At 37.2% G+C, this 12,807-nt stretch overlaps 1 protein-coding gene across 2 annotated transcripts; it reads left to right on the top strand.

Moving 5' to 3' along the window:
- The first annotated feature begins 4,017 nt into the window (after positions 1 to 4,017).
- Positions 4,018 to 12,505, top strand: LOC133629936 (uncharacterized). Of its 2 annotated transcripts, none has more exons than XM_062021068.1 (8): positions 4,018 to 4,298; positions 5,311 to 5,390; positions 5,485 to 5,533; positions 8,062 to 8,169; positions 8,309 to 9,381; positions 9,470 to 9,625; positions 10,625 to 10,717; positions 11,339 to 12,505. In XM_062021068.1, the coding sequence occupies exons 5-8, from the start codon at positions 8,899 to 8,901 to the stop codon at positions 11,645 to 11,647; spliced, it is 1,041 nt and encodes a 346-aa protein (XP_061877052.1). In that variant the 5' UTR covers positions 4,018 to 4,298; positions 5,311 to 5,390; positions 5,485 to 5,533; positions 8,062 to 8,169; positions 8,309 to 8,898; the 3' UTR covers positions 11,648 to 12,505. The 2 variants fall into 2 exon arrangements, with proteins under 2 accessions (XP_061877052.1, XP_061877051.1); XM_062021067.1 differs by having other exon boundaries at positions 7,993 to 8,169.
- Positions 12,506 to 12,807: the final 302 nt, after the last annotated feature.

Genomic DNA, 12,807 nt, shown 5'->3' with positions numbered 1-12,807 from the left:
AGAAATTAAGTACAAAAAGTATAAAAACAAGTTAACAGAAATACTACGATCATGTAGAAAAGAATATTACAGTGAATTATTGGACAGGAACAAAAATAATATGAGAGCAACATGGGGCATCCTCAATAGCATTATTAAAAATGGCACAAAGAGGGACTACCCTCAATACTTTTTAGACGGAAATAAAAACAATGACAACATAAAGGAAGTAGTTGAAAGCTTCAATAATTATTTTGTAAATATTGGACCAAAATTGGAAGAAAGGATTCCAGACCCAGTTCCAATTGAGGACTATAATGATACCATAGAGCGAAATCCCAACTCCATGTTCCTCAGTAATGTGACACAGGAGGAAATAGTTATAATCGTGAAAAAATGTAAATCTAAGACTTCAACTGATTGTAATGGAATTGATATGGACACGATAAAAAAGGTTATAGAAGAGATCTCAGGACCATTAATGTATATTAGTAACCTATCATTTCAAACAGGTACATTCCCAAACAAAATGAAAATAGCTAAAGTTGCACCAATTTATAAGACTGGAGATAAACATCAATTTACAAATTATAGACCTGTTTCTTTACTTCCACAATTTTCTAAAATCATTGAAAAACTGTTTAATAACAGATTAGAGAGTTTCATAAATAAAAATAGAATACTCGAAGAGAACCAATATGGATACAGAGCTAATGTCTCAACTTCAATGGCTTTAATTGAAATTACAGAAGAAATTACCAATGCAATAGACAGTAAAAAATGTGCAGCAGCAGTTTTTATGGATCTAACTAAAGCATTTGACACAATTAATCACAATATTTTAATCAAAAAACTAGAACGATATGGCATCAGAGGGTTAGTCTTAAACTGGATAAGAAGTTATCTAACGAACAGGAAACAATACGTGAAGCTAGGCGAACACACGTCTACAACGCTAAATATATCCTGTGGTGTACCTCAGGGATCAATATTAGGACCTAAATTATTCAATCTCTATATAAATGACATTTGTAAAGTTACAAAAGATTTAAAGTTAGTATTATTTGCGGATGATACAACAGCGTTTTGTTCAGGAGAGAACACACAGGAGATAATACAAATAATAGCAGAAGAAATTAACAAATTAAAAAGATGGTTTGACAAAAACAGACTATCGTTGAATCTTAGTAAAAATAAAATAATGCTATTTGGTAATAGTAGAAGAGAAAGTCAAACACAAATACAAATAGACGGAATAGAAATTGAAAGAGTAAATGAAACCAAATTTCTAGGTATAATGATTGATGATAAATTGAACTGGAAATCTCACGTAAAAAATATACAACATAAAGTAGCAAGAAACACGTCAATAATGAATAAAGCAAAACATGTTCTAGACAAAAAATCACTTCATAGTCTATACTGCTCACTAGTGTTACCATATCTGAGCTACTGTGTAGAAATATGGGGAAATAATTACAAAAGTACACTTCATTCATTAACGGTGTTACAAAAAAGATCAGTTAGAATAATACATAATGTTGGATATAGAGAACATACAAATCCTTTATTTATTGAATCAAAGATACTGAAATTCCACGACATAGTGAATTTGCAAACAGCTAAAATTATGCACAAAGCAAACTATAACCTGCTACCCAAGAATATACAACAATTCTTCTCAACAAAAGAGGAGAAATATAATCTTAGAGAAAAATGTAATTTAAAACATTTGTACGCACGTACAACACTTAAGACCTTCAGTATATCAGTATGTGGAATTAAATTATGGAATGGATTAAGCAAAGCAATCAAACAATGTACTAATATGATCCACTTCAAGAAACTCTTCAAACTTAAAGTGTTTACAAAGTACAAAGAAGAAGAACCATGACAAACATTTTCAATTTATTTCATCCATTCATTCATTCATTCTTAAAGTAATCTTACTTATCTCATCATATGACATATGACTTTCTTCACCAATTATTATTATTAAATTCTTACTATTATTTATTTATTTATTTTTATTGTGATTACATATGGAGTTTATTGTGAAAAAATTGAGAACAGGAAGTGAATAAAAAAAGTTTCAGCAACTGTTATGTAAAGAAAAGGGGTAGGATTAAATAAGCTCTGCTTCTTCCTACTCCTTTTCGAACATGTTGAAAAGAGAAACTGGAAATTGTGATGTTCGAAATAAACTCAAACTCAACTCAACACTGTAGGTTTTACAGTAACTTACTGCTGGTCGATATTTTTTGAAAAATGCAACAAAATTTACAGTACTTAACTGCATTTAAGAAGAACATGATAGGTTGATTGGCAACACTAAATTGGCCCTAGTGTGTGAATGTGAGTGTGAATGTTGTCTGTCTATCTGTGTTGGCCCTGCGATGAGGTGGCGACTTGTCCAGGGTGTACCCCGCCTTCCGCCCGATTGTAGCTGAGATAGGCTCCAGCGACCCCGAAGGGAATAAGCGGTAGAAAATGGATGGATGGATGGAGTATATAACTGTAATTTTATTTTTTATTTTTACAGTAATTTTTTACAGTGAAGGTCATGGGTGTCAAACTCTGGCCCGTGGGCCAAATTTGGCCCAAGGTGTAATTTGACTTGGCCCTTGAGGCAATATCAAATTAACACTAAAGCTGGACCGGCGATTATACATTGCGGCAGTGCCGCGGTAACACCGCATTCACCGCTACTTCTAATACTTGCCAAGACAAAAGTGACTCCAGCACTCCTCCCGAATTTTTTTTTTTTTTTTCAGCTAGTCAAACGAGTGCCGGCCCAGTTTCATGTGAGTGCAGCTTCTGCACCCACACACAATTGAATGCAACGCATACTTCATCAACAGCGATACAGGTTACACTGACGGTAGCCAAATAAAAAACTTTAACACTTTTAGAAATATACGCCACACTGTGAATCCACACCAAACAAGAATGACAAACACATTTCGGGAGAACATCCGCACCGTAACACAACATAAACACAACAGAACAAATACCCGGAACCCTTTGTAGCACTAAATCTTCCGGGACGCTACAAGGTGTGTGTGTGTGGAGGGGGGTGGTTTGGTGGTAGCGTGGGTGTATTTTGTAGCGTCCCGATAGAGTTAGTGCTGCAAAAGATTCTGGGTATTTGTTCTTTTGTGTTTCAGTTATGTTACGGTGCAGATGTTCTCCCGAAAAGTGCTTTTTTATTTTTGTTTGGTGTGGGTTCACAGTGTGGCGTATATTTCTAACAGTGTTAAAGTTTTTTATACTGGCACCCTCAGTGTAACCTGTATCGCTGTTGATGAAGTATGCGTTGCATTCATTTGTGTATGCGTGCTGAAGCTGCACATATCTTGTGACTGGGTGTGAATGATGTTAGAATTGGGTGTACGAGATATGACTGTTGAACACCTTTGTACGATAATGAAAGTTACCTCAGCTCAAAGCCTGAGCCCTGACATTAAAGAACTAGCATCTAAAAAAAGATGCCAGGTATCTGGCTTGGGCGCATCAAATTAGATCAGTGTGTTGCAAACTGAGCAGTTTAAAGTCCTGAATGGTTGTTTTATTCATTGTTATTTTATTTTCAAATGTATTAGCCTGTGGAAAAAGTTAATGTTGATATTTACCTCAGAAGGCTGCAAATAGAAAAGAGGCATTCAATTTTTATTTAAATTGTATTTGATATGCAATTTATATTTTTTTATTATTATTATTATTATTTGAAACTCCATTTTGCATGTCACTATAAAGTTATATAAGCCTTGCTTGTTCAATATTCAATGCAAAACTTGTTTGGGTCCCTATTAAAAGGTTAATTTGTTCAACCTTGGCCCGCGGCTTTGTTCAGTTTTAAACTTTGGCCCACTCTGTATTTGAGTTTGACACCCCTGGTGAAGGTGAATCTCTGTCATCCTGGAGGCCACGGGGAAGACCCAGGACACATTGGGAACACTATGTCTCCCGGCTGGCCTGGGAACGCCTCGGGATCCCCTGACAAAAGGTCCTACACTCAAAAAAATGATTCAAGCCCTTCTTAGATGTGACACATTTAAGTATTGTTGAATTTATTAAAAAATATCTAGTTTTAAAATATACACATATATATTTAATCAGTGAAACATAACATTTCTCATAATTGATCCAATGGGATTGATTTGATGTTGATCAACGCAAAATAAATGAGTTCAGAACTTGGAGCCGCCCTTTGCGCATGCGCATATCATCTTCGCGGGCATAACTCATTAGCATAACGTCTTCTGGCGGGAGTGGACCGCATCAGCAGGAACCGAGAAGCAAGTTGGAGCTCGTGTTTGGTAAGTATTCTTTTTTCTTTTATAGCTGTAGTACTGTAGACTGTACCGCTAGTGTATCGTGCTATATACCACATTTCGTGAATTGCTTGTGGGGGCGAACTTTACTTTTTAAAGTCCGACTTTGCATGCTAGCTTAATTGGTAACTTCCACCATGGCCACTAGCTTAATAGTCCACACGTGAACAGTCAGAAAACTGCGAGGTGAACGAACTTTCCCTCCCTTATTATATTACATAAATCAGGCCGGGATGAACGTGAGGAGCAGCGTGAGCGGGGAAGATTATTGACGCGACAGTCGGAGATAAATGTCTGCCCGTGTAGTTTGACTTTATTCAATGTGTGTGCTTCCACTGGGTCCCCTGCGCTGTGTGTCAGCTCCGGTAGTCCAGATACTGCCTGTATGTGTGTTTTAATATGTTTTTATAAGTATTATATAGTGTTTTATACCTAATTCAGAGTATTATCTCGCGCTATCGCGAGTGAATATATTTAATTATCGCGGGAATTCGTTTGTCTCGGCAAACCGGCTGTGCTCTCTGTGATGCGGAGGGGGAGACCGCAGCTGGTGGTTGAGGACGGTCGAAGGTGCACGGAGCCTTGACGGACAGGAGCGGACACGCAATGCACACGGATCTGGTTGAAGTTCAAGCACCAGATCCGGTTAGTGTTGTGCTTGCCCTGTTTTGTTGAACTCCATCCTCTCCGCCGGTCTATGCCTCTTACACCCTCTCTCCTTCAGTAAAGCCGTCGATTAAGCAGTAAATGTAGATTCTAGTTTACAGATGGTCAGTGAATACATACAGGAAGGTTAATATTGTTCCTGTATGTTTGATATTGTATTTAACTTAATTATTTAAACGTATTTGTTTGTCAAATAATTGGTAGTCTATTCTAAATGTTCAAATGTTATCTTGTTTTATTGGTCAGAGCTTTTATTCACTTTCAACTTGTCTGCATTTCTGGGTATTCTGTTACTTGCACTCACAACTTAATATGTTATCATCTTTTGCAGATTGATAATTTTTTTCAAGCTTCATGTGGCAGCCTCCTAATGTTAAGCATTACCAAGCTCCTTGTGGCAGCATAGTGATTGTAAGTAATAGGTTTAATGCTGGTACAAGCTGATCTCTATCATTGTCATCCTTTTTATGTGATACATGCTAATTCTCTTTATTCTCTATTTCAGGATTATGAATGTGGCAGTGTAAAGAATGCAGTTTGGAACTAGTTAGCAGGTATTTGTTGTTGCAGCATTTTAGGCAGACTCATGGGCATTTAAGGGGCAGTTATCGCTATCCATGTCCATACACAGATTGCCCGTGCAGTTTTAGTACATGGAGTAAGCTACTAAATCATACATACAAAGTTCATGGTAAACAGCAAACTCCCAAAACAGCAGAAGTAGCTACATTCAAGTGTCATGTGTGCACATGCAAAGACCTAACAACAGAAAGAGATTATTTTCAACACATAAATCGACATCTGAGGCGTAATGAAACAGTTCCATGTATGTTTTTAGGTTGCTCATTTAAAACAAATGTATATAGTACATTTAACACACACAAAAACAGGAAACACAACCAACATTCATCGATACATTTTAAAGCTAATGTTGTCAGCACAAGAGGTCAGTTGCGTGAGTCAGACAATTCTGAAGCTGGATTAATAGAGTCTGTCAATACAGATCATGAATTTGAAACACTTAGTTGTGATGATGCAACAGAATTGAACCTGCAAATATCTATTGAACAGAAAATTGCTTGCATTTTATTGAAGTTAGAAAATATTGTTCATATTTCAAAGTCAGTTATTGATGAGGTCCTTTCTGAATTTCACTACATATTAAGTACAGCATCTTGGCCTGTCACAAAAGCTTTAGTTTCGGATGTATTCCAGCATCATAAAATACAACTTCAAGAGTCACTAACTGATGAGCTGTCCACTGTCCTATGCCAATCTAATCCATTAGGCGTAGCTATCGCAAAGGATGGCCCCCTTGCTACTGCATATAAACGTAAACAGTACTATACATCTCACTTTTCTGTTTTAGAGCCAGTTGAGTACATACTAGATGCCCAGAGAAATAGAACATTTCAATACGTTCCTATATTACAATCTCTTCAACAATTGTTCACTCATAAAGGTGTTCTTGAGCATCTTGAAACTCAGAAAATACAAGACCATACAGGCTTCCAAGAGTACAGAACCGTAAGAGACGGTGAGTACTATAAACAAAATCTTTTTCTGTCTGGGGAAGGTTTTAGGATAGCAGTAAATCTATATGTTGATGATTTTGAGATTTGTAACCCACTTGGGACATCTCGTAGAAAACACAAACTCTGTGGCGTCTATTGGGTTTTAGGCAATTTACCACCAGGTTCCCATTCAACACTGGCGTCAATATATTTAGCGGTTTTATGCAAATCTGATGATGTCAAGGCCTATGGCTATGTAAAAGTTTTGGAGCCTCTCTTGCAAGACTTAAGCATATTAGAACAGCACGGTGTCTTTATTTCTGAACTTGGTCAGTTTGTCAAAGGTACTGTCCAGTGTGTTATAGCTGACAACCTCGCAGCACATGGGTTAGGTGGATTTGTTGAGAGTTTTTCCAGTGGGTCTGTATGCAGGTTTTGTACTGGTGATAAATCAGAATTTCAGACCAAAGATGTAAAGTCGGGTGCTTTCCAACTTAGAAACAGAGACCTTCATGATATTCATGTCCAGTCTGCTCAGGAGAATACAATTACTTGCTGTGGTGTCAAAAAACAGTGTATTTTAACAGAGCACCTTTCACACTTTCATGTTAGCACTGGCTATCCTCCTGACATTCTACACGATCTCTTCGAGGGTGTTGTTCCTGTCGAACTTTCACGCTGTATTAGTTTATTGATCGCAAAAAAGTACTTATCGCTTGATGGGCTTAACATATCTATTCAGACATTCCCATACAAGTGTGTGGACAAAACCAATCGCCCCCATGCCATACCACGCTCTTTCACATGTAATAACACTATAGGTGGCAATGCGCATGAAAATTGGACCTTGATAAGATTGCTTCCTTTGATGATTGGGCAAATTCTTCCGGAGGATGAGCCAGCATGGCAGGTGATTTTAGATCTTAAGGACATAGTTGAGTTGGTCACGGCTCCAGTTCACACAGATGAAACCATTGCATATTTGGAGTCCAGAATCTACGATCACAGACAGCGCTATCTTGAACTCTTTCCACATGTCAAACTCCTACCAAAACATCACTTCTTAGAACACTATCCACAAATGATACGTTGCTTTGGACCTCTTATTGCCCTGTGGACGATGAGATTTGAGGCTAAACATAGCTTTTTCAAGCAGGTTGCTCGTCACACTAACTGCTTCAAGAATATTTCTCGTTCACTAGCTATAAAACACCAGTACATGCTTGCCTATCATGCACATTCATCCAGTCTTAAAAAGTCATCCCTAGAGGTCACAGATGTCTCAATTATGCCCGTTGATGTCCTTAATGAGGGAGTAGTGTCTGCTCTTAAGAAGTTACACCCAGATGTTACTGAGGTTCATGTGGCAAAAAAAGTGTCCTGCAATGGTCTGCATTACAGTGAGGGGATGCTTATTGTACACGGATCCTTAGATGGACTGCCTAAATTTAATGAGATCCTGCAACTGTGCATTCTTAAGGAGAAACTGTGTTTTGTAGTTAAAGATCTATGTGCTTGGTATTGGGAGCATTATGGTGGATTTGAGCTGTCATCCCCACCCACTACAGAGGTTTCCCTTGTTGAGCTTGGTGACCTGGTAGATCCATATCCTCTTGTGGCGTACATGGTTGAGAGTTTGCGCATGGTAATGCTAAAAAGATTCATCATTGTCAAAGGTTAGTGTCATTGTTAAACCTAAATGGTCTGAGCTCTAGATGCCAGGCTCTTGCACATTTTTTTAAACTTGAATTTTAAACATAACTCTAATGTATTGCTTTCCTCTCCTTCTCTTTTTCTTTGTCTGCTCAACATTAGATTAAAGGTGTTCCAACATGGGGAGCCCAGCTGTTCTGCGGATCATTTTTGGTGACGAGTCTGACTCTAGAAAACTAACACTCGATTCTGGAATTCCATCAGCAGTGGAGGACCTATATTTGTTAGTTAAGACATTCTTTCAACTCAAAGAGGACTTCAGGTTGCAATATATGGATGCTGACTTCAACGAGTTTATTAACTTAACTTCAGTGTCTGAAATTAAAAACAAAAGCACGCTGAAAGTTATATACATTCCTGTTTTTTCACCTGTTGAGCCCTGCATCACGCTGTATACAGTAGACTCATCTGGTGAGCTCTCAAATACCTCTTGCTCAAATCCTGAAACTCCTGCTTCATCTATAGACTCATCCTGCAGGGATGATACACCGTTCACATCAACCCCAGAGTCATCTCTAGAAACTCAGCTTTCAAAGTTGTCTTCCTGGCCCAAGGTGTTTTTGGTACCCAAATTCACATATGATGCAGAGTTTGAGCTACAGGACAAGAATAGATAGTATGAGACAATTGGAACATACTTTAACCCTGGCCCAAAGTTAAAAGGAGTCATTCTTGATGGCCTAGCCCAAGAAATGTTGAAATACACAAAATATCCAAAAGACTATCAGTGTGAAGAGGTAGCAGCAGCATTGACGAGAGCTCATCCTTGTTTGGGACAGCTGGGATCCAAGACAGGATTTTGGGGATGGAAACAGTCACTGAAGTATAAAATGCAAAACTATCGAACAAAGCTGGGGCGACTCGGACATCCTGAAATACGTGTGAACTCCTTTAAGCACAAACGTGAAGGCCAAGGCAAAGCTGCAGCCAACATCAAGAAAGCGAGAAAGGCTGAAGTTTACTACATACCACTGCACCCAAAAGGGGAAACCACAGAAAGCTTGGAGAGTGAGAGAATCGCTTTGTTGTCAGAAATAAAAAAACGTGACAATGAAGTGGTGATAAAAGCAAAAATGGAAAAAACCTTCTCCCACAGACGACGAGAGGTCGTTGAACAGAGGCCCATGATAGAGGAATTTAAAAACCGGTGGCCTGCCCTGTTCCAGCAGAGTGAAGTAAGTTAACTTGTATTTTTATTTATGGATATTTAAATGTAAGAAAATGGCAATTTTTTCGAAATACATTTTATTGAACATTTTTCAGATTAATGAGGAGTTCTTGAGGATCACTACAAAGCCACTGCTGTCAAAGTTTATGTCACAACTGGACCACTTTTCACTCAAGCTGATGCAGATCTTCAAAAGCAAAGGAGGCGTGAAGGGGCAACGAATCAAAGAAGTTCTGGCAAAAATAGATTTGGTAAGTACAAATAGTAGAACTGTTATATTTATATATATATATATATATATCCATCCATCCATCCATTTTCTACCGCTTATTCCCTTCTGAGTCGCGGGGGGTGCTGGAGCCTATCTCAGCTACGAACGGGCGGACGTACACCCTGGACAAGTCGCCACCTCATCGCAGGGCCAACACAGATAGACAGACAACATTCACACTCACATTCACACACTAGGGACCATTTAGTGTTGCCAATCAAACTATCCCCAGGTGCATGTCTTTGGAGGTGGGAGGAAGCCGGAGTACCCGGAGGGAACCCACGCAGTCACGGGGAGGACATGCAAACTCCACACAGAAAGATCCAGAGCCTGGGATTGAACTCACGACTACTCAGGACCTTTGTATTGTGAGGCAAACGCACTGTATATATATATATATATATATATATATATATATATATATATATATATATATATATATATATATATATATATATATATATATATATATATATATATATAGAGGCAGCACGGTGGAAAAGGGGTTAGTGCGTTTATATATATATATATATATTATATTATATATTATATTATATATATACATATATATATATATATATATATATATATATATATATATATATATATATATATATATATATATATATATATATATATATATATATATATATATATATATATATATATATATATATATATATATATATATATATATGTGTGTGTGGTAAATGTCCTGAGCTTTGTGCAAAATAGTTGAATGTTTCCCTTTCATTCATCCACTTTGTTGGTGTGCAAAACAACTACAAGCTCGTTTGGGGCCTTTATGGTTGTGTGCCCTGCTCAGAAATGTGTTAAAGATGCAATACTCTAGTCTTCAGAAGCTGTGCTCGTTTATCTAGTTTTCTTTACACCCTCTACTCAACTTGCCCCCCTCCCTGTGCCACTGTTGCACCAATATTTAGCTAAATTCTGTTTTGATTTTTCACCCCTGCTTTAGTGTGACGACATTGACATCAGGAGGGAGTGCATCCTGAGAAGCCTTGTTATCTACCTCAATGAAGATCCAGACACATTCTTCAAGGAATATCTGGTAAGTTAATATTTTGTGTTACACAGTAGCATGAAATAATGTTACCCATTCTTACTTACATATATTGTGGTCCTTTGAGCTCAACACATTACAACTTTTTGAATAACTGGCATTTTGTAAACAATGGGGCTCTTTGAATGTTTACTTTTGTTTGAAATCACTGGTAGGTGCAAGAAAAGACAGAGTCAGTCTCCTAAGCTGGTAGTGGCAAATGGGCAGAGGCCCTGTGGAGTAAAACAGCTATTTCTGTCCCACAGGTCCATCTATCAGGATGTGGTTGCCTAAAGGATCATGTTCAATTCCATTATGTTCATGGCTGCTTGCTGAAGTTATTTACTGGCCAATTTCAAACATTATATATATATATATATATATATATATATATATATATATATATATATATATATATATATATATATATATATATATGGTTAACTTTCCAATCATGTTTAACTCATGATACAGAAATGATTGATGTGACAAGCAATGAGGGCTTTTAAAAAAAAAAGCAAATTCGTATATAACACATTACATATGCATGCAACAAAACAATTCCTTTTCTGCTAGTGGTGTTCAGCATTTTACCTAACACAAGTGTTCTGTTTTTGTGTTGTTGTTCAGGCCTCCGCCACTGAGGATGCAGAAAGGGACATTGCCCTCACAGTCATGGGGATAAACATCATCCGTGGAGATGGCGATAGGCAGCCAGAGGATGTGGGAGTTGTTATCGAAGGCATCAAAGTCCTAAGCAACGTGGACACCGTCGTCATGGGGATTATAATGATGTTTGGGCTCATTTATGCCCTTGATCTAAGCTTTCCAGACAACCTCAAGTACACATTTGAGTTTTTCCAGAAGATCCTAATGAACCTGGATGGGCAAAAGCTGAACACAAAGATACAGCAGCTGAAAATCAAGTTGTTTGCATGAGAGGTGAACACTTGTTGACAAAGTTCATCATCGGATCTTTATTTTTGGTTGTATTTTATTGCCTTCATTGTCACCCACTTAAGACAATATGACCTACAACATTTTGAACTTCAGAATTGGACCTAACTTTACCTCCCCATTTTATCTCTGAGTGTGACTACCCTCCACACTTCTCGCATCCATTTCTCTCCTCCGTTTCATCACTCAACCCTGGATAAATGGATTAAGTTCGACTCAAGACTTTGGAATTTTATTTTGTATTTTTTGAATAACTAGTACTGTTTTCATGTTTTGTTTTTACTTGCTTACATTCAAAGGATATTTGCTGCTAGCATCCCATTAATATCAGATTCCTGATCTGCGAATGTTGAGTTTTTCTTATTTATTTTTGTTTGTTGCCAATTTGATCCATGTTGTTTCCTTTTATTTAACTCTAGTACATTAAGGCTAAAGGCTACATTAGCACACTTGCGCAGTACTCAAATGTGTTTTTGCAGTTTCCTTTGTGGTGCTGAGTGTTAATTTTACACCACTTTAGGCTATTTTGGAGAACCGTTTCTCGTAAAGTTTTCCTTGCGTTATTTAAGAAAAGTTAAAAGGTGTTTTATAACTAAGACTGAGTTCTCTTGGCTTTTTATCAAGTCAATTTGACATATTTGTTAATATAAAACTAAGTTATTGGTCTGTGTTGGTACGCAAATCTGACATTGGTCTTTATGTAAAATTTACTTCTTGATGTTTTGTTTTCACTGAAACTCAACATTTTGGTTTGTGTTTTCAAGTAACATTGACATCTTGTGGTGTTATATTCAAGATTGTTGAATTAAGGATTATTCTACATTAAAAATACCAACCAGGTTTTGTCTGATCTGTTTTATGGGATCAAGGGTAATTTTTAGCTTGCTTAATTTCCAATAAATTTTGAGTTGGGCACATATAAATAAATTTCGCTTAGTAACCAAAATAATTTCCTTTTAGCTGTATTTGTTAAAAATTAGTCTGACAAATGTAAATCAATTTCGCTTAGTTATTGCAATAATTTCATTTTGGCTTTATTTGCTAAAAATTAGTTGGACTAACTCATTTTTATTGTATTGCGAGAATGTACTAATTTTGAGTTGGGGCAACATATATTTGTTGGATGGAAATCCTGCCCTCAT

The sequence above is a fragment of the Entelurus aequoreus genome, linkage group LG15 (genome assembly GCF_033978785.1).
Source record: "Entelurus aequoreus isolate RoL-2023_Sb linkage group LG15, RoL_Eaeq_v1.1, whole genome shotgun sequence".
Lineage (NCBI taxonomy): Eukaryota > Metazoa > Chordata > Actinopteri > Syngnathiformes > Syngnathidae > Entelurus > Entelurus aequoreus.
The sequence above is the reverse complement of the archived record's forward strand: the minus strand, read 5'-3'. Positions and strand labels throughout refer to the sequence as shown.

Coding starts and splice junctions, on each gene's coding strand:
- LOC133629936 (XM_062021068.1), top strand. CDS start 8,899: ATGTTGAAATACACAAAATATCCAAAAGACTATCAGTGTGAAGAGGTA. Junction 9,382..9,469: donor CCCTGTTCCAGCAGAGTGAA/GTAAGTTAACTT, acceptor AACATTTTTCAG/ATTAATGAGGAGTTCTTGAG. Junction 10,718..11,338: donor CATTCTTCAAGGAATATCTG/GTAAGTTAATAT, acceptor GTTGTTGTTCAG/GCCTCCGCCACTGAGGATGC.